We start from the raw sequence: 23,605 nt of genomic DNA on the forward strand, positions 1-23,605 counted from the left end.
TGCCTGCCAACCAGTGGGGGACCACGGACACTCAAGGGGATGGGAGGAATCCCCAGCAAACGGCTTGCGGGATCATGGTTCCCAGGCCGGAGGTCGGGCCTGAGCTCCTGTGGTGGGAGCTCAGAGTCCAAACCGCTGGACTAACAGAGAACTTCAGACCCCAGGGAATACAATTGGAATGAGGCCTACTGGAGGTCCTCATCTCAGCATCAAGACCCAGCTCTATCCAAATGCCTGAAAATTACAGTGCTGGATGTCTCAGGCCAAACAACCAGTAAGACAGGAATACAGCACCAACCAACAACAACAAAAAATGAAATGACAAATAAATTTGTTACAGATGAAGGAGCAAGGTAAAAACTTACAAGACCAAATAAATGAAGATGAAATAGGCAACCCACCTGAAAAAGAATTCAGAGTAAGGATAGTAAAGATGATCCAAAATCTCGGAAACAGAATGGAGAAAATACAAAAAACAGTTAACAGGGCTCTAGAAGAACTAAAGAGCAAACAAACAGTGATGAACAACACAATTACTGAAATTAAAAAATACTCTAGAAGGAATCAGTAACAGATTAACTGAGGCAGAAGAACCGATAAGTGAGCTGGAATATGAAAAGGTGGAAAAAACTGCTAGGGAGCAGAATAAAGAAAAAATGAATGAAAAGAATTGAGGACACTCTCAGAGACATCGGGGAAAACATTAAACACACCAACATTCGAACTATAGGGGTCCCAGAAGAAGACGAGAAAAAGAAAGTGTCTGAGAAAATATTTGAAGAGATTATAGTCAAAAACTTCCCTAACATGGGAAAGGAAATAGTCCATCAAGTCCAGAAAGCACAGAGAGTACCATACAGGATAAACCCAAAGAGAAACACACTGAGACACATATTAATCAAACTATCAAAAATTAAGTACAAAGAAAAATATTGAAAGCAGAAAGGGAAAAGCAACAAATAACATATAAGGGAATCCCCATAAGGTTAACAGCTGATCTTTCAGCAGAAACTCTGAAAGCCAGAAGGGAGTGGCAGGACATAGTTAAAGTGATGAAATGGAAAAACATACAACCAAGATTACTCTACCCAGCAAGGATCTCATTCAGATTCGACGGAGAAATTAAAAACTTTACAAATAAGCAAAAGTTAAGAGAATTCAGCACCACCAAACCAGCTTTACAACAAATGCTAAAGGAACTTCTCTAGGCAGGAAACACAAAAGAAGGAAAAGAACTACAATAACAAACCCAAAACAATTAAGAAAATGGTAACAGGAACATACATATCGATAATTACCTTAAATGTAAATGGATTAAATGCTCCAAGCAAAAGACATAGACTGGCTGAATGGATACAAAAACAAGACCCGTGTATGTGCTGTCTACAAGAGACCCACTTCAGACCTAGGGACACATACAGACTGAAAGTGAGGGGATGGAAAAAGATATTCCATGCAAATGGAAATCAAAAGAAAGCTGGAGTAGCAATTCTCATATCAGACAAAATACACTTTAAAATAAAGACTATTACAAGAGACAAAGAAGGACACTACGTAATGATCAAGGGATCAATCCAAGAAGAAGATATAACAATTGTAAATATTTAGGCACCCAACATAGGAGCACCTCAATACATAAGGCAAATGCTAACAGCATAAAAGGGGAAATCGACAGTAACACAATAATAGTAGGGGACTTTAACACCCCACTTTCACCGGTGGACAGATCATCCAAAATTAAAATAAATAAGGAAACAAAAGCTTTAAATGACACATTAAATGAGATGGACTTGATTGATATTTATAGGACATTCCATCAAAAAACAACAGAATACACTTTCCTCTCAAGTGCTCATGGAACATTCTCCAGGATAGACCATATCTTGGGTCACAAAGCAACCCTTCATAAATTTAAGAAAACTGAAATCGTATCAAGTATCTTTTCCGACCACAACATATGAGACTAGAGAACAATCAGAGGAAAAATAACTGTAAAAATTACAAACACATGGAGGCTAAACAATACGCTACTAAATAACCAAGAGCTCAATGAGGAAATCAACGAGGAAATCAAAAAATACATAGAAACAAAGGACAAGGAAAACACAACGACCCAAAACCTGTGGGATTCAGCAAAAGCAGTTCTAAGAGGGAAGTTTATAGCTATATAATCCTACCTCAAGAATCAAGAAACATCCCAAATAAACAACCTAACCTTACACCTAAAGCAATTAGAGAAAGAAGAACAAAAAAACCCCAAAGTTAGCAGAAGGAAAGAAATCATAAAGATCAGATCAGAAATAAATGAAAAAGAAATGAAGGAAACGATAGCAAAGATGAATAAAACTAAAAGCTGGTTCTTTGAGAAGATAAACAAAATTGATAAACCATTAGCCAGACTCATCAAGCAAAAAAGGGAAAAGACCCAAATCAACAGAATTAGAAATGAAAAAGAAGTAATAACTAACACTGCTGAAATACAAAGGATCATGAAAGATTACTATAAGCAACTATATGCCAATAAAATGGGAAACCTGAAGAAATGGACAAATTCTTAGGAAAGCACAACGTTCTGAGACTGAACCAGGAAGAAACAGAAAATATAAACAGAACAATCACAAGCACTGAAATTGAAACTGTGATTAAAAATCTTCCAACAAACTAAAGCCCAGGACCAGATGGCTTCATAGGCGAATTCTATCAAACATTTAGAGAAGAGCTAACACTTATCCTTCTCAAACTCTTCCAAAATATAGCAGAGGGAGGAACACTCCGAAACTCATTCTACGAGGCCACCATTACCCTGATACTAAAACCAGACTAAGATGTTACCAATAAAGAAAACTACAGGCCAATATCACTGATGAACACAGAGGTAAAAAGCCTCAACAAAATACTAGCAAACAGAATCCAACAGCACATTAAAAGGATCATACACCATGATCAAGTGGGGTTTATCCCAGGAATGCAAGGATTCTCCAATATATGCAAATCAATCAACGTGATACACCATATTAACAAATTGAAGGATAAAAACCATATGGTCATCTCAATAGATGCAGAAAAAGCTTTTGACAGAATTCAACACCCATTTATGATAAAAACTCTCCAGAAAGTAGGCATAGAGGGAACCTACCTCAATATAATAAGGCCATATATGACAAACCCACAGCCAACATTGTTCTCAATGGTGAAAACCTGAAACGATTTCCACTAAGATCAGGAAAGAGACAAGGTTGTCCCCTCCCACCACTATTATTCAACATAGTTTTGGAAGTTTTAGCCACAGCAATCAGAAAAGAAAAAGGAATAAAAGGAATCCTAATCGGAAAAGAAGAAGTAAAACTGTCAATGTTTGCAGATGACATGATACTATACATAGAGAATCCTAAAGATGCTACCAGAAAACTACTAGATCTGATCAGTGAATTTGGTAGAGTAGCAGGATACAACATTAATGCACAGAAATCTCTTGCATGCCTATACACTAATGATGAAAAATCTGAATGAGAAATTAAGGAAACAATCCCATTTACCATTGCAAGAAAAAGAATAAAATACCTAGGAATAAACCTACCTAAGGCGACAAAAGACCTGTGTGCAGAAAACTATAAGACACTGATGAAAGAAATTAAGGATGATACAAACAGATGGAGAGAAATACCATGTTCTTAGATTGGAAGAATCAACATTGTGCAAATGACTATACTATCCAAAGCAATCTACATATTCAATGCAATCCCTATCAAACTACCAATGGCATTTTTCACAGAATTAGAACAAAAAATTTCACAATTTGTATGGAAACACAAAAGACCTCGAATAGCCAAAGCCATCTTGAGAAAGAAAAATGGAGCTGGAGGAATCAGGTGCCTGGATTCAGACTATACTACAAAGCTACAGTAATCAAGACAGTATGGCACTGGCACAAAAACAGAAATATAGATCAATGGAACAGGATAGAAAGCCTAGAGATAAACCCACGCACCTACGGTCATCTTATCTTTGATAAAGGAGGCAAGAGTATCCAATGGAGAAAAGACAGCCTCTGCAATGGTCATCTTATTTTTGATAAAGGAGGCAAGAGTATCCAATGGAGAAAAGACAGCCTCTTCAAATAAGTGGTGCTGGGAAAACTGGACAGCTACATGTAAAAGCATGAAATTAGAACACTCCCTAACACCATACACAAAAATAAACTCAAAATGGATTGAAGACCTAAATGTAAGGCTAGGCACTATAGAACTCCTAGAGGAAAACATAGGCAGAACACTCTATGACATACATCACAGCAAGATCCTTTTTGACCCACCTCCTAGAGAAATGGAAATAAAAACAAAAATAAACAAATGGGACCTAATGAAAGTTAAAAGCTTTTGCACAGCAAAGGAAACCATAAACAAGACGAAAAGACACCCCTCAGAGTGGGAGAAAATATTTGCAAATGAAGCAATGGACAAAGGATTAATCTCCAAAATATAGAAGCAGCTCATGCAGCTCAATATGTAAAAAACAAACAACCCAATCCAAAAATGGGCAGAAGACCTAAATAGACATTTCTCCAAAGAAGATATACAGATTGCCAACAAACATATGAAAAGATGCTTAACATCACTAATCATTAGAGAAATGCAAATCAAAACTACAATGAGGTATCACCTCCCACTGGTCAGAATGGCCATCATCAAAAAATCTACAAACCGTAAATGCTGGAGAGAGTGTGGAGAAAAGAGTATCCTCTTGCACTGTTGGGTCGGTGGAAATGTAAATTGGTACAGCCACTATGGAGAACAGTATGGAGGTTCCTTAAAAAACTAAAAATAGAACTAACATATGACCCAGCAATCCCACTACTGGGCATATACCCTGAGAAAACCATATTTCAAAAAGAGTCATGTACCACAATGTTCATTGCAGCACTATTTACAATAGCCTGGACATGGAAACAACCTAAGTGTCCATCGACAGATGAATGGATAAAGATGTGGCACATATATACAATGGAATATTACTCAGCCATAAAAAGAAACAGAATTGAGTTATTTGTAGTGAGGTGGATGGACCTAGCATCTGTCATACAGAGTGAAGTAAGTCAGAAAGACCCAAAGAAATACCATATGCCAACACATATATATGAAAAAAAAAAAAAAAAAAAAAGGTTCTGATGAACCTTTGGGCAGGACAGCAATAAAGACCCAGACGTAGAGAATGGACTTGAGGACACGGGGAGGGGGAAGGTTAAGCTGAGACAAAGTGAAAGAGTAGCATTTACATCTATACACTACCAACTGTAAAATAGATAGCTAGTGGGAAGCAGCTGCATGGCACAGGGAGAGCAGCTCGGTGCTTTGCGACCACCCAGAGGGGTGGGGTAAGGAGGGTGGGAGGCAGACGCAAGAGAGAGGGGATATGGGGATATATGTATGCATATAGCTGATTCACTTTTTTATACAGCAGAAACTAATACAACACTGTAAAGCAGGTATACTCTGATGAAGATGTTTAAAAAAAAAAAAAGATTCCACCTGCCAATGCAGGGGACATGGGTTTGATCCCTGGTCCCGGATATCCCACATGCCATGGATCTAAGCCCGTGCCACACAACTACTGAGCCTGCAATCTAGAGCCTGCGCACCACAGCTACTAAGTCCGCGTGCTGCAACTACTGATCCCCGAGTACCTAGAGCTCGTGCTCCACAAGAGAAGCCACCGCAACGAAGAATAGTCCCCACTCGCTGCAACTAGAGAAAGCCCACGTGCAGCAATGAAGCCCCAATGCAGCCAAAAAAACAAATTATTGACTTCAATTTTAAACATAATTTATCTGAGTAGCAGTAGAATTAGAACTAGTTGCAAAGGTTACAATACATAATAGATGACACTGCATATTTAGGTCAGTGACAGGAGGAGGAATTACACAACAGAGAAACTGGTTTAGTGAATCTGAAAGTTCATCATGTGCACAATTCCTGTGGAGCAGGTCGATACTCTCAGTTCTTCACTAGCATATTTTACTTTGCAAAACATGTTGCAATCATTCTTTGGTTATTTTCCCCAAAACATCCCTAATAAGAAAGCAAAGTAGGGCTTCCTTCATTCAGGTCACTTTCAACAAATAAATAAAGTTAGAGCTTTGAAGTCAGAGAAAAAAAAAAGATAAAAGTAGATATGTATCATCATGAAGTGAAATAATTTAAAGATGTCTATTTAAATAAAATACCTTACTAATTTGGGAAAAGAACTTTATTAAAATATGTACATATTTATTTGGGGGGATTGTAAAGACCTTAGTAGTATGGTGTTTTTATGAAAACTTTATTCTCAAATTTTATAGTGTCATAGGTGACACCAGAATTACTTCATGAGTGCAGACATTGACATCCTAAAGTTTACACATGATGAGTATGTAAGTCTTTTTTTTTTTTGTTTTTATTATAAACATATTTTTTTTTGTTTTTTTTTGTTTTTTTTTAAACATCTTTATTGAAGTATAATTGCCTTACAATAGTGTGTTAGCTTCTGCTTTATAACAAAGTTAATCAGTTATACATATACAATATGTTCCCATATCTCTTCCCTCTTGAATCTCCCTCCCTCCCACCCTCCCCATCCCACCCCTCTAGGTGGTCACAAAGCACCGAGCTGATCTCCCTGTGCTATGCGGCTGCTTCCCACTAGCTATCTATTTTACATTTGTTAGTGTATATATGTCCATGACACTCTCTCACCCTGTCACATCTCACCCCATCCCCTCCCCATATCCTCAAGTCCATTCTCTAGTAGGTCTGTGTCTTTATTCCCGTCTTGCCACTAGGTTCTTCATGGCTTCTTTTTTTCCCTTAGATTCCGTATATATGTGTTAGCATACTGTATTTGTTTTTCTCTTTCTGACTTACTTCACTCTGTATGACAGACTCTAACTCCAACCACCTCATTACAAATACCTCCATTTCATTTCTTTTTATGGCTGAGTAATATTCCATTGTATATATGTGCCACATCTTCTTTATCCATTCATCTGTCGATGGACATTTAGGTTGCTTCCAAGTCCTGGCTATTGTAAATAGAGCTGCAATGAACATTTTGGTACATGACTCTTTTTGAACTATGGTTTTCTCAGGGTATATGCCCAGTAGTGGGATTGCTGGATCGTATGGTAGTTCTATTTTTAGTTTTTTAAGGAACCTCCATACTGTTCTCCATAGTGGCTGTATCAATTTACATTCCCACCAACAGTGCAAGAGAGTTCCCTTTCCTCCACACCCTCTCCAGCATTTATTGTTTCTAGATTTTTTGATGATGGCCATTCTGACCGGTGTGAGATGATATCTCATTGTAGTTTTGATTTGCATTTCTCTAATGATTAATGATGTTGAGCATTCTTTCATGTGTCTGTAGGCCATCTGTATATCTTCTTTGGAGAAATGTCTATTTAGGTCTTCTGCCCATTTTTGGATTGGGTTGTTCATTTTTTTGTTATTGAGCTGCATGAGCTGCTTGTAAATCTTGGAGATTAATCCTTTGTCAGTTGCTTCATTTGCAAATATTTTCTCCCATTCTGATGGTTGTCTTTTGGTCTTGTTTATGGTTTCCTTTGCTGTGCAAAAGCTTTTAAGTTTCATTAGGTCCCATTTGTTTATTTGTGTTCTTATTTCCATTTCTCTGGGAGCTGGGTCAAAAAGAATCTTGCTGTGATGTATGTCATAGAGTGTTCTGCCTATGTTTTCCTCTAAGAGTTTGATAGTGTCTGGTCTTACACTTAGGTCTTTAATCCAATTTGAGTTTATTTTTGTGCATGGTGTCAGGGAGTGTTCTAATTTCATACTTTTACATGTATCTGTCCAATTTTCCCAGCACCACTTATTGAAGAGGCTGTCTTTTCTCCACTGTATATGCTTGCCTCCTTTATCAAAGATAAGGTGACCATATGTGCGTGGGTTTATCTCTGGGCTTTCTATCCTGTTCCATTGATCTATATTTCTGTTTTTATCAAACATTTAGAGAAGAGCTAACACCCATCCTTCTCAAACTCTTCCAAAATATTGCAGAGGGAGGAACACTCCCAAACTCATTCTACGAGGCCACCATCACCCTGATACCAAAACCAGACAAAGATGTCACAAAGAAAGAAAACTACAGGCCAATATCACTGATGAACATAGATGCAAAAATCCTCAACAAAATACTCGCAAACAGAATCCAACAGCACATTAAAAGGATCATACACCATGATCAAGTGGGGTTTATCCCAGGAATGCAAGGATTCTTCAATATACGTAAATCAATCAATGTGATACACCATATTAACAAATTGAAGGAGAAAAACCATATGATCATCTCAATAGATGCAGAGAAAGCTTTCGACAAAATTCAACACCCATTTATGATAAAAGCCCTGCAGAAAGTAGGCATAGAGGGAACTTTCCTCAACATAATAAAGGCCATATATGACAAACCCACAGCCAACATTGTCCTCAATGGTGAAAAACTGAAACCATTCCCACTAAGATCAGGAACAAGACAAGGTTGCCCACTCTCACCACTATTATTCAACATAGTTTTGGAAGTTTTAGCCACAGCAATCAGAGAAGAAAAAGAAATAAAAGGAATCCAAATCGGAAAAGAAGAAGTAAAGCTGTCACTGTTTGCAGATGACATGATACTATACATAGAGAATCCTAAAGATGCTACCAGAAAACTCCTAGAGCTAATCAGTGAATTTGGTAAAGTAGCAGGATACAAAATTAATGCACAGAAATCTCTTGCATTTCTATACACTAATGACGAAAAATCTGAAAGTGAAATTAAGAAAACACTCCCGTTTACCATTGCAACAAAAAGAATAAAATATCTAGGAATAAACCTACCTAAGGAGACAAAAGACCTGTATGCAGAAAATTATAAGACACTGATGAAAGAAATTAAAGATGATACAAATAGATGGAAAGATATACCATGTTCCTGGATTGGAAGAATCAACATTGTGAAAATGACTCTACTACCCAAAGCAATCTACAGATTCAATGCAATCCCTATCAAACTACCACTGGCATTTTTCACAGAACTAGAACAAAAAATTTCACAATTTGTATGGAAACACAAAAGACCCCGAATAGCCAAAGCAATCTTGAGAACGAAAAATGGAGCTGGGGGAATCAGGCTCCCTGACTTCAGACTATATTACAAAGCTACAGTAATCAAGACAGTTTGGTACTGGCACAAAAACAGTATGTAAGTCTTGTACCAAACCGGATGCAAAGTTAGGCATGTTTGCCACCACCCTGAAAGCAAGAATGAGGAGGAGGAGATATTAATCAACATCTATGTGCCTAGCATTGGCTAAGTGCTTTCATTCTCCATTAAACCTGGGTACTAATCCAGTGAAATGGTCTTAATAATTATTCTTATATGGAAATGAGGTTTAAAAAAGTTAAGTAACTGCTGTACAATATCGTTTTTCCTAGTTACACACAGATGCTGGCACTAGTGACATTATTCAATAGCTCTAAGGGACTCTGGAGATGTCTGCCAACCTTAATTGCCCTCAGGAAGGAAATGATTTATGATACATATTAATAAATGAATGAATTAATTTGTTTGTTCATGTATTAGGCTTCTTCCCAAATATGATTTGAGGTAGTATGTGACTTATTTAAATATTGTATGTTTTTCAAAATGTGAAAGGCATGATTTCAACTTTGTGATGCCATTTTATCTACTAAATTTGACATGTGTAAAACTCAATAAATATTAGTATGAGACAATGCTACTGGAATAGTCATGTATTTAATACATATATAGTAATATGGTGATATAGTGATATTCTGAATGAGGTAATTTTTCTAGATGATGGGAACAGGACAGACAAAAACCCTGTCATGTTGGTGCTTACATTATATTTTTAAAATCAAAAGTAACATATTTATACAGACTGATAAAATTTATGTATCAGAATAAGAGTAAATTTATATAAAAAATAAAACCTTAAAATCTCAATTATTTATTCATTACTCAATTTTTATACCTTTTATTTTTATTCTTACAGTGAGTGTTCAACACAATATGTTTTGACTTTATGATGGTGAGAATGTAATTAATTACTACAGAAGGTAATTGCAGATCTGTATGAAAGATGTTCTAAAGTTGCAAACGCAGGGAATTTCAATGAGACTATAATGGACCAAAATAATTAAGTCCTTAATATCAGGGGATATGTTGAATTAGTCATTTTTCTTAAATACGTAATTATCAAGAAATTACTTACTCAGACCCACATAATTTTCTTCATAATAATGGCAATCACATTATACCAGGGAATACTAAACCTATTATTATAATTACACACAAACATTAAGTAATTTGTTTTCAAGTACACAAAGATTTTTCTCCCTGATGTGGTTTCCAAAATTCTTTTAGCCAATGTCTTTGAAAGCAACTAATCTGATTTATTTGGTAAGAGTGTAATTCACAAAATCGCCTAAGTATGATTTAGCAGAAGGGATTACTGTAAGGTGGTTTATATTGTTTATTGCAGCCATAATAACTTAGGGTTTTCTTTTCTTTTTTTTTTCTTCTTAGTGAATCTTAACCAGCTGCTAAGGTATCCTTAAAAGAGACTAAGAAAAACTACAGGTCAAAAGCAATCTACAGATTCAATGCAATCCCTATCAAGCTACCAATGGCATTTTTCACAGAACTAGAACAAAAATTTTACAGCTTGGAAACACAAAAGACCCCGACTAGCCAAAGCAATCTTAAGAAAGAAAAACGGAGCTGGAGGAATCAGGCCCCTGGACTTCAGGCTATACTACAAAGCTACAGTAATCAAGACAGTATGGCACTGGCACAAAAACAGAAATATAGATCAATGGTACAGGATAGAAAGCCCAGAGATAAACCCACGCACCTATGGTCAACTAATCTATGACAAAGGAGGCAAAAATATACAATGGAGAAGAGACATCCTCTTTAATAAGTGGTGCTGGGAAAACTGGACAGCTACATGTAAAAGAATGAAATTAGAACACTCCCTAACACTATACACAAAAATAAACTCAAAATGGATTAAAGACCTAAATGTAAGACCAGACACTATAAAACTCTTAGAGGAAAACATAGGCAGAACACTCTATGACATACATCACAGCATGATCCTTTGTGACCCACCTCCTAGAGAAATGGAAAAAAAACCAAAAATAAACAAATGGGACCTAATGAAAGTTAAAAGCTTTTGCACAGCAAAGGAAAACATAAACAAGATGAAAAATCAACCCTCAGAATGGGAGAAAATATTTGCAAATGAAGCAACTGACAAAGGGTTAATCTCCAAAATATACAAGCAGCTCATGCAGCTGAATATCAAAAAAACAACCCAATCCAAAAATGGGCGGAAGACCTAAATAGACATTTCTCCAAAGAAGATATTCAGATTGCCAGCAGGCACGTGAAAGGATGATCAACATCATTCATCATTGGAGAAATGCAAATCAAATCTACAGTGAGGTACCACCTCACATTGGTTAGAATGGCCATCATCAAAAAATCTACAAACCATAAATGCTGGAGAGAGTGTGGAGAAAAGGGAACCTTCTTGCACTGTTGGTGGGAATGTAAATAGATACAGCCACTATGGAGAACAGTATGGAGGTTCCTTAAAAAACTAAAAATAGAACTAACATATGACCCAGCAATCCCACTACTGGGCATATATCCTGAGAAAACCATAATTCGAAGAGAGACATGTACCACAATGTTCATTGCAGCAGTATTTACAATAGCCAGGACATGGAAGCAACCTAAGTGTTCATCGACAGATGAATGGATAAAGAAGATGTGGCACATATATACAATGGAATATTACTCAGCCATAAAGAGAAACAAAATTGAGTTATTTGTAGTGAGGTGGATGGACCTAGAGTCTGTCATACAGAGTGAAGTAAGTCAGAAAAAAAAACAAATATCGTATGTTAACGCATATATATAAAAAAAATGGAATCTAAAAAAATGGTTCTGATGAACCTAGGGGCAGGACAGGAATAAAGATGCAGATGTAGAGAATGGACTCGAGGACACAGGGAGGGGGAAGGGTAAACTGGGATGAAGTGAAAGAGTAGCATTGACATCTATACACTACCAAATGTAAAATAGATAGCTAGTGGGAAGCAGCTGCATGGCACAGGGAGATCAGCTTGGTGCTTTGCGACCACCTACAGGGGTGGGATAGGGAAGGTGGGAGGGAGGCGCAAGAGGGAGGGGATATGGGGATATATGTATACATATAACTGTTTCACTTTGTTATACAGCAGAAACTAACACAACATTGTAAAGCAATTTTACTCCAATAAAGATGTTAAAAAAAGAAAAACTACAGGTCAAACTCTCCATGTAATCACTGAAAAGATCCTCCTGTGCTTTTCTTTTTTCTCTCCCTTTCCCTGATTTTTAACACCTGAAGTGATTACTATGTTTTTGACAACATAGTGAGTCAACACTCTTATAGGCAAATTCCTTATGACAGATGTCACTGATTTAATGCAATGTCTATGTATAATTCAGTTTCTGCAGATATGGTATTAGCATAGCCATTAAAGATCCTAAGAAATATTTGCTGCAAGATTATTTACCACAATCTCTCTTGGGAAACACGTTTTTCAAAGGGAAACATAAACTAAAATCTAATGACATCAAATAACAAATAATATAATCCTTATAAAAGTTCTTTATATAGGTAAGTTTCTTTTAAAAAATTTATAAAGATAACAGTGGGCACACATTCAACTTTCCTCACAAAAAACAACTCACAAAACCAAAGGAACATAAATACAGGGACGAACCTGAACTGGTGTTAGTAATTAGTTATTTGTTTTCTCTGCCTTGAAACCCTCCCATTTTTCTTATGATGAAACAAGAAATCTTGGCACTGTTTTCATGCCTTCAGAGTCCATAGGATCTGACTCAGGTTTACCTCTCTAGCCTCCTGAAAAAATTGCTTTCTTTTGGTTTTTGAAACCTATTTTTCTTTCTTCCGCTTTAGGGAATAATCTTTCTGCCATGCCACTTTGCCTTGGAAACACCTCCTTATCTTTCAGACCTCAGCTCTGAGTCATTTCCTCCAGAACGTTCCTTCCTTGACAATCCAGACGAAATCAGGCTCTCTCTTGTCTGGTTTTACAGCACCCTAAAGATATACTTCTTAGAGCTTTTCAGTTTGTCATTTCTATTTACTTGATTGATTTCGATTAATTTCTATGTCTTTAAGTTTACAGTTCTAAGGCTTCATGACAATTTTAATCCTCAATACTTAATGCAGTATGCTTAAGTAACACTGGATGCACACACATGCAATAAATATTGAGGAATATGTACTTTGTTTGGATCACAGGGACAGAGATTTAAGTTAAATATAATCCACAGTTTATGGAGCATTTTTATCAATGGATCTGCTAGGTATATTTACCTCTCATTTCCCTATCTCCTTTCATGCTCACACCTCAATTCAACCTCCTTTTCCCTTCAAAGGAAACCATTGTAATGCATTTAAAGAGTGTCTTTTAACTAGACTGTTGTGGTATCATTGTTCAGCAATATCCACTTCTTTTTCCTCTACTTCATGCCCCATTGACTTTGCTCTTGGTCATGAGACTTGCTTTGGTTAGTGGGATGTGAAGAATTGTGATACACAACCAGAAGCTTTACGTGTGATCATGTGGTTAGGAAAGTTCTCTTGTGTTCCTGTCCTTCACTGTGTGAAGAGCAGACCTACTTAGTCATGTATTCCTGAAGGAGGAGGCATGTGGAATTGACATGAGTCCAACCCAACCTTCAGCCCGAAACCAAGGCCAGCCAATCCTTTGCTGCCTCAAAGATCCATGAATAAAAACATAAATCTTTTTTAGAGTGAATGAGTGGTATTTTGGTATTGTTAACTATGCAGCATTTTAGTACGAAAACCTAGTTGATGTTATTGTGTGCATTTTTGTTTTCTGGGTTTTTTTAACTTTACATAATGTATTATTTTCTTTTTCTCACTGTTTTCACTAAGTATTAGGTTCTTACATTCCATTCTCATTGCTATGTGTTCATAAAATCCTGCTGTGCTAGAAGTTCACAGGATACTTCCCACTTCTACGCATATATCTAAAAATAATTGAAATCAGAATCTTGAAGAGGTATTTGCACTACAATGTTTATTGAAGCATTATTCACAATAGCCAAGATAAGGAAATAACCTAACTGTCCAACAGTGGATGAGTAGATAAAGAAAATGTATCATATACATACAATGGAATATTATGCAGCCTTAAAAAATAATAAAGTTCTGCAATTTGTGACAACATGGATGAACCTTGTGGATATTATGCTAAGTGAAATAAGCCAGTCACAGAATGGCACATAACTGCATGATTCCATTTAGATGAGGTATTTAAAATAAACTGAAAAAAGCTAAGAATATAATTGTGGTTACTTGGGGGAAGGGGGGGATGGAGAGTTGCTGTTCAAAGGGTATAAAGTTTCATTTATGTTATTTTTGTTCTCATTTTACAAATGTGAAAACTAAGGAGCAGAGTGACTAAGCAAATTGTCCAGAGCCACAAGAACAGTCAGTAGGAACTTTAAGAGTAGAAACCAGCCAGTCTCACTCCAAAACCCTTACTGTTGAAGCCATGTAAATCTTTCCTGGGCTGATGAACTACGTACACAAGTTTGCAGATTGCAAGGGGCCTTCATATACCAGACACATTAATACAGAGCAAGGAATATCTAAATATTTACTAGTGAAAACATTTAAGTTCTGGAATAGGGAGTCTTATAAGCAGAAACAAACAAACAAAACCTAAAAATTAAAAAATATATATAGCCTAATACTTCTACAGTGTTAAAACCCAGAAAATAGTGGAAAAGCCTATGTATGGTTTTAAAGGGCAAAAGTTTGAAACCAAGACTCTGTTTGTCAAGTTTTATGTTCTATGTATAAGCAAATTAATTTCATATGTATAAAAACTCACATGGTATATATATTTCTAAAAAATTGAAGACACACATGAGTAAACCAAGGGATGCAGCAAAATGAAGAACTTAAAAATGGGTAAGACAGAATATGAAAGGAATGGCATAAACCATATATAGACTTAAATACAGAAATACATATAAATAGTTGTAAACATGTCCAAGAAATATAATTTAAATTCCATAAATAATTTTTATGGAGAATGCACATAAGTAATTCTTCAAAGAAAATGTGAATAATAAACTGATAGTCTCAAAAACAAAAACAAAAATGACGTATATATAAATGTTACACTCCAAAATAACTCAGACGCATGAAAAATAAAAGGGTAAGCAAACTGCAGGAGAGCAGAGGCCAATTTACCATGAAGGTTACTCATGAGTTTCTAATCAACAGAACAATGGTCCTTCACTTAGCTTGATTTCACTCTCCTTGCCTTGTCTGGAAAAAAAAAGAAAACAAAACAAAACAAAAAAACCCCTTTACCATTTATTTTCTTTCTCTGCATTGAAAATTTCTTCTTTTCTTCTGAACCACGTCACTGGCAGACTGCTCTTCTATGCTCTTAGTCTTTCTTTTCTCTCACTCTTTCCACACTTCAGCTCCTGGCCCATCCTCAAAAGGGCATAACCTGAGGATTTATTTCCAAGTTTTTATTTTATCTGATTATGCTTTCTCTCTTGGAGCATGTTATTTACCCTCATAGCTTCAGCTTGCATTTAGGTGTCTCCTCTTCCACATTTTTTCCTGTGCTCCTACTCCCATGTTTTCTACATGATCCATCCTGGCATCAGATCAAAGCAGCTATGGCAACCCAGTATCTGCCTCAGGACTTCTTCATGGACTTCTTCATATTGTTCATCTGTGCAAAGGAATCTTGGCACCATCCTGCCATCTGCCTCCAGCCTCCTGTCAGCACTAGATGCTATGTGTTCTTTGTATAGTTTGAGGAACCTATAACTCTGGGAAAGAGATAAGCTTCCTGCCAGCTCTGGCACTATGATTCCTGGGTAGATCTGGTGAGTATTACTCCTTCACTAGTCATGTCATGACTTAGTCCTCTGAGTCTCCTTGCTCAGGGAAGGAAATCAGACAATTTCTATCATTCTGTAGATGATTGCACTTAGATATTTTGGAATCATTTAAAATTTAATTTGTCCTAGTTTGATCTCATTAATTTCTCCTTAAATAGCTTTCTTTTCTATGTTATTTCTATCAACTAAGATCATGAATATCTTTATCACTCCAGCTAGAAACTCTTGATTCACTTTTGATTGTGCTTTTATTGTCTGTGATCTTCAACCATCCTGCTCAGTCACTATTAATTTTTCCATTTCAATGGCTTTTAAATATTTCTGTTTTCTCCATTTCCATTGTCCACCTTGTTTTTTTCATACCTAAATGAAAGCTATAGCTGCTAACTTATCTTCTGGTTTTCATTTATTATCTCATCCAATGAAGACTACATATCACAGGAAATAAATGTTCTAATATGTAGCTTTGATTTTGTCATTGCCCTGTTTGTAAGTCTTTAGTAAGCTTCCATTTTCTATATAATAAAATGGGTTTGTAAAACCATATCTGTTGCATTTCCCATCTACAAATGATTGTAGCTACAAGAAGTAGCTAACATTAATTGAATCAGACATAGTTCAAATCATGGTACTCAAATTTATGAACACATGATGAATATTTTCGACTCTGTAATTTTTGAATATATTTCCTCTGCTAGTTTCTTCTACCCTCACATAAATGAATCTCCTACACTCTGAAAAAGTTGAGTTCCTGTCCAAAGCAGGCTCAGACTACACCAGGACACATTCACTTGCCTATTCTTGGCACCTTTCTTACACAATATCATGGCTCTATCGTGTCATATTCTTATTGTTAAGTCCACCATAAATGTTTTCTTATTGGCTGATTGATTCAACAGTATTACGAAGTGTCTATGTTGCACCAAGCACATGTTTGATGCTGGTCTACTCCCCAAGCATTCAAGGATACGGAAGAACTGTGAAGTGGGTAATGATAAGACCTGAAGATAACAGTAGGATGGCTTTGAGGGTGTTAAAGCCAAGAATCCAGATTATAAGAAGCCAAGATACTCTTTCAGAGGGTCTCTTCCCATTTCCTCTGGCAAGAAATTCAAAATAAAGCACATTATTTAAGCCATAAGGGAGACCTATGAGTGAGCCCCAGAAGGAGCTTGTTATATTTCACCCAATTCCCTTGGAAACCTCTCTTGTTGCAATGTATTGGGATCCTAATCCCATGAGGTTTATTCTCACCAAAAAAAAAAAAAAAAAAAAAAGATATATCACTGGATGACACTTTTGTAAAGGTTAAAAAAACCCTAAATTTTATAGACATTACTGCTTAAAAGAAAAACACCCTGTTAGCCCTGGTAGGCATTGCAGTTTCTGAATTAGAAGAAAAATATTTGCATCTGAAACAGTTAAATCTAATATTGATCTCAAGTAATGTTAACAGTATATTTGTGCTTGAAAAGAATCTATAATCCACAAAACAAAAGAAAATGACACAGATTCTTTAAGACACTTAGATAAGCCTTTTCTAGACATTAATCATGTATAAACTGTCTCATAAAACCTTGTCTTTTGTATTCATTTACACTTTCAAATCTAATTATAACCCATTGTCATTCTAAAGATCAAGTCCCAACTGTTGCATTGTGTGAATTTTTTCTAATTAAGCATGCGAGACCAAAGGGACTCAGGCTGGGCTACCTCATTTCAATATTCACAAGCAGACATGATTCATGAAAATAGTTCTTGATTATTTCCCTAACAGCTTTGATGTGAAGGAAAAAACCCACTGAGCTGCGTACATTCCCCCACATGCTCCAGGGTCAGCAAATGTGGTTATTAGGCACTGATCTTTAAAACAAGAGTTTACGCTACATTGCTAGCAATAACCTAAATCAATAGAGCAAAACAACACAAACCAGTATGTGATGAGTGATGAAAACAAGATCTGCAGATATATCAGTGGAAAATGATACAGAACAGCCATATTATCTGGAGATAAAAGTACAATCTTACAACACTCCTAGCCCTGAACAGTTTTAACTATTGCACACAAAGCAAACAGCAAATCATGGATAAAGACAATTGCTGTTTTAATTCTACTGTTATGCCCTCTGCTAATAGATTGCGACAGAATGACTAGGCAGAGGGTTAAGCATTTTGAGAAGATCGCCATAATTACCTTGCATTATTTGGTGACATCATGACATTTTAAGTCATGTATCATAGAAAAGAAAAACTGACCATCTTTTTTACTCTCTAGAGATCAACAAAAGTGTCCTCAAACGACAGAAAAAGGATGTTAAAGCCACCTGTGAAATCATTTTAAAAATAATTCCTCAGGTAGCTTGTCTGAACTCTGAAAGGATAGTATAGCTCTCAAAATCTCAGCAGAGGGGAAAAAAATTACCTCACAGCTGCAATTATTATGCCTTTATGAAAATACTTTCTGAAAAAAAAAGTGTAGTGAGAATACTCATTGATGTTTAAAGCCAGTTACTATTGAGAACTTACAAGATCTTTTTCATGGAGCATATTCACTTCATAAATTGATACTGAAACCTAAAAAAGAAGTCTTCAATATATAAGTATTTCTCACATGAATATATGCAAATAAGAAAGTTTGTTAAAATTGCTAATATTAAACATGCTCCAACTACTGACTTACTTTAAACAAGAATCTTATAAATTCCTCAAATGCATTAAATGGAAAGAATGACACAACAATGAGAATGTATTCCTCCGTGGGTTCCTCATAACTTCTTGGAAATTAGCAAAATGTAAGCTTCATTTATTTATCCAAATTTTTCCACATCTACATGCTCACGAAGGACACTATTCTGTGAGGCATTTACCCTGCCCACAAAGAGACCTCTTGTATCATGAGGTTTGGCCACAGCTTCAGAAAGAATAAAAATATGCAAATGGAAAATTATACTTGCAGTTTTGTTTTGTGAAAGTTTGGAGTGAGAAGTCTCTAGTGAGCAGAAAGAAAAGGTTAGCAATTTTTAATATCCAAAATGATCAGTCATTCACTATACACATCTCCGGTGAACAACATAATGTCAATGCTGTCACAAAAGCAAGGCAGAAAAGGAAAGTCCTAATAGCTTTAATTCAGGGGGAAAAAAATCCCTGGAAGATGTTTTTCTCCCTCTAGATCACTTTAGGTTTACACAACATGTATTTTATAATTCTTAATTTATGTTTGGCAAGAATGTTCTCTCTGGCTTTAAGACCTTACCCATTTCTCCATCTGATATTTTGTGGTTGCAATTTTCTAGTTTGAAATGGGTGGTTCTCATTTCATTCACAAGAAACATGATGCCTTGAAAAAGATGTGACCAACCTCTAGAGATGCACATTATTATTGCAGGATCGTAACAATACCTACTTATATGAGGGAACAGAAGCAGTGCCAAGCATTTTATATATATATATATATATCACTCCAGTTAATTCTTACAGCCCTCAAATGGCCATACTTAGGCTTGGAGACAGTAAGAAACTTGCCCAGGGTCACAAATAACTAAATTTCTGAAGATCTGGCACATTTTGACAATTCTAAAGAGCATAGAAATAACTGCTTATTTATTCATTTATTCAGTTATTCAACAAGCATTTGCTACTAAGTACCAAACATAATTAGATGTGGGAAAACAAACTGGAATAAGTTTGGATTCTTGCCCTCAAGGACATTACCTTCTAGTTTGGAAGAGAGACCATTAAATAAACATAGTGTTACCCATAGATACTCACAGCCCTAAGTAGTGGAACTGACATAAGAGCCCTGAAGGATATGAAATTGAAACTATCTTCTTCTAATTAATACATATTTACAATAGTAACAGAATAGAAAACACTTGGCAAGCTCATCCAAAAAATACTTATTTTGATTTATGGTACTTACATAAAATAATAAAAGTGAACTCAGTCGTAACATTTTGAAAGTTGTATAATTTTTATTTTCTTAAAAATTTCATGGAATTGAGTTTTTATTTCAGATTGATGTAGGTGCACCCAAATTGTAACTATGCTAATTTAAGGGACACAATTTGCAGCAATGATGGAAAACTCAATGCTGAATACGAGTTATGCCAAAGGATTGCTAGTGTTTCAAGGATCAAAACTGAGTCTGATAAAATTTGTATTTGTTAGCTGAAATAAGCATGCTCAGTATTCCAGTTGAATGACTGGCATCCACCTTTCATATACTGAAAAGCCAGCATTAGACGTTAAATGTTAAAAAAAAATACTATTAGGAATGTAAACCTAAGAGCTTCTTCCAAAGAAATATGGCATTTGAGCCTGTTAAGTTTCTGTAAACGGGCTTAGGGAGTAAAAAGGAGGCCTTCTCTCTAGGTAAATACTGTAGAGAAGTAATATAACTTATTTAGAAAACAGACAACAGACCAAGACAGCTTCTTTCACATCAGTGCAGTGACTGAATGTCAAACCAGGTACTAAGGTCATGGTGTCACATGTGAAGTGAGGATATTGCCATCCATCCTAAGACTTTGAGGCCTATCCCACATAGGTAAACAGCAGGCCTACTTTTAGTTTCTCATCATTAATGTCATTAAGCTTAACACTATCTTAAATTCTGTGCTAATGAAAATTTCTTAGAAATATTAGTATTTTAAGATGCTGTATTTGCTTATGACAGGGTTCATGGCAGTCTGCCCAAAATATGCCACTTGGGCATATTGATTATTTTGAATTAAAGTTACTTAAGAAACAGTCAGTATAAGATGGACACTCTGACTCCTCTTTGTCCCCCTGAAAGCAGGAAATAAATCTCCCATGTGAAAGGTATTCTGCCTGCCCCAGGAGAAAGAGAGAAATCCTTACTACCAGAGATAGGGAATTCAAAGACAAGAAGGCCGTGTAAGCAAACCTTGTTACTTCTTTACTAAAATACTACCCCAAGCCCAAACCCCTTCATCTTGTCGGTTCTTCACAAATGTATTGTTTCTTGGTCTAAAAGGTATAAAGGCTGCCTGCTTTAGTCACTTCTTTGAGCATCATATTTTTATGAGCTCTCGTACAAATTTAAATTTGTTTTTCTCCTGTTAATCTGTCTTATGTCAATTTAATTATTAGACCAGCCAGAGAACCTAGAGGGGAAGAAAGGAAAAGCCTTCCTCCCCTACATGTACGCTCATTCAATACAGTGCTTTTTAGCTTCTATGTGCAGTTCTGCTTTTCCTATGAGAGTGTCAGCTTCTGGAGAGCAAAACCTGGTTAGCACAGTGATTACTATGGAGTTGGTGCTCAAAACACATCTTGAATAGAACTGAATTGTAGTCCTAATTTCAAAGTATTTTGTACCTCTGACAGTTTACTGGGAAAGCAAACAAAACACCAATTTCACATCCACCATCTCTACTGATATGTTCAAGGCTATGAAATTTTGCCTGTCGTATTTCCCAAGATGCAATAAATCAGTTTCAAAGACATTTTAACACACTTGAGAAAAGGAACTTCTGAGTGAAAGGTCATTGCTTTCACGTTAACATTATTTTTCAAGACGTCATAGTCACAAAAGACTTTATATGGCTTGTCACAACTGAAGCTGAAAAATGTTATGATTGCCATTCATATTTTATTAAATAAATAGCATTACATAAATATTGTTTATATTAGCAACACAAAACTGAACTTTTAAATCACTTATAAAATTGAGGTCTTTTTCTATTTTCTTACTTTTCTAACATGGTTTATTTAACACTTTTAACATTTTTCTAGAATATATCAGCCACTGACTTGTACTTCAAGCTCACCCAAGGTAAAAAATTCAAATCTTCATCATTCAGCTATTATGAGAATAAATAGTCAATATAACACCCTCAACTTATTTACAGAAAGCATTTTTATACTGGTATTATTAGTTTTGTATGCTATTTTTAATACATTAAGAAACAATATTAAGGAAAATTTACCTCACTTCTGCTAAAATAATATTTTAATTAGGAACCCTCTATCTTGAAAGACAATTTAGGGCATCTCAAAAGATGCCCTGAAATTCTGGATAATAAAAGAATCTATTAAATATGTTCTAAAAGCAATACAACTTTAGTTTACCAAAATTAACACATTCAATATAATATTATGTCATATATTGATTTAGTGTTTGCTAACAAAATATGAATAAAATGTAAAGTACCTAAGGATAAAACTTATCCAGGCTAAATTAAGCTTACAATATTCTAAATAAAGAACCTGAATGATACTGATTACAAATGTAGACAATTCTTTCTATACGTATTTATCATTAGTACTAGATAAATTGATAAATAGTAAATGTTGAATCCCAGTAAAACAAAAACCATATCCCTAATTGTCTAAGTTCAATAATAATCGCTTGAAATATGGTCTGTACCTGTGGATGCAACATGCAAGAGTACATCAAATGTATGTGAGTGAATAGAGTGGAACTCACACAGACTCACTGAACTGTCTTGGGAACTGGGTCGTTTATAAGTGTTACAGATTTTTCTCACTTTAGTTCAGGGTGTTAACGTCTTCTACTTACAGGAGGGTCTGCATCTTCAGCATAAACGGTCGTGATAGGTGTACCCTTGACGGCATCTGGAGCCACCATCCCTTTGTAGATCTGTTTACTAAATACTGGAGGATAATCATTCATATCCTGTAAAACACAATTAAGAGTTTAGTGCTTCTGTTGAAACCAGGTGAGGTACACAGTGACTAGACCGGCTCCATCTCTTCATATCACACAACCCGTTTGCCACTGTCAGCCTTCCATCCTCTCAATTCCATTACACTCACTTCAGAATGGCACCCCAGAGGAAATTGCCAGAGTTCCTATACAATATTAATGTGTGTGATACCTACCCCATTCTACCAAAGGCCATTCTACTCAAGTAAAGAGTCTGTCACACACCCTGTGCTCCTCCAAATACATCTTTCAGATATTCGGAGTGATGCATGAAATTTTCTCTAAAGGTACTTCTAATGGTATGATGTAGTTTTAAACTTTGAAAAGTAGGAAAACATTCATAAAAGGTGCCCTTCTATGAGACAGGTGTAGAAGACAGTATTTTTGTTTGTTTGTTTTGTTGTTGTTGCTTTTAAAGAAAGCTCTTTAGTGTTTCTGTTGCAATTGCAAATTCTTTATATATATACTTAGCATAATAGTATGATTAGAACATTTCAAATGCAAATTGTGAAATATCCTTTGATGCCATCTTACATTTTTACAAACATAAAATGATTAAAGGATGTTTTCCCTGTACCACACTACAATAATGACACATAGGATTAGATGTTCTGTCAGAAAACAATTTTAATTTATTTAAAGATTTTTCAAAGTGATTTATATGCATCCTTTAAATTTTTACAATTCAATGATATAAATGCATTGCTATTATGTTTATTCATTAAATGATATTTATCAGGTTCCTCCCATTTTTATGACCCAATGCTAGGCTCTGGGGACACTGTGGTGGCTCAAGAAAAGATGTTCCTGAATTTGTCACTTAACTGCCATTTGACAGGTAAAGTTACTGATTCTGCAGATAGCTTAGCA

At 35.8% G+C, this 23,605-nt stretch overlaps 1 protein-coding gene across 17 annotated transcripts in view; it reads right to left on the reverse strand.

Annotated features, from left to right (window-relative positions):
- The window catches only part of PCDH15 (protocadherin related 15), a 747,310-nt gene that overhangs the window by 143,822 nt on the left and 579,883 nt on the right, over positions 1-23,605 (reverse strand). For all 17 annotated transcript variants that reach the window (XM_036828599.1, XM_036828600.1, XM_036828598.1 and 14 more), the window contains one exon: positions 22,589-22,705. In XM_036828599.1, coding sequence (XP_036684494.1) covers positions 22,589-22,705 — 117 coding nt within the window. The remainder of the gene's footprint in view (positions 1-22,588; positions 22,706-23,605) is intronic.

The sequence above is a fragment of the Balaenoptera musculus genome, chromosome 16 (assembly GCF_009873245.2).
Source record: "Balaenoptera musculus isolate JJ_BM4_2016_0621 chromosome 16, mBalMus1.pri.v3, whole genome shotgun sequence".
Taxonomy (NCBI): domain Eukaryota; kingdom Metazoa; phylum Chordata; class Mammalia; order Artiodactyla; family Balaenopteridae; genus Balaenoptera; species Balaenoptera musculus.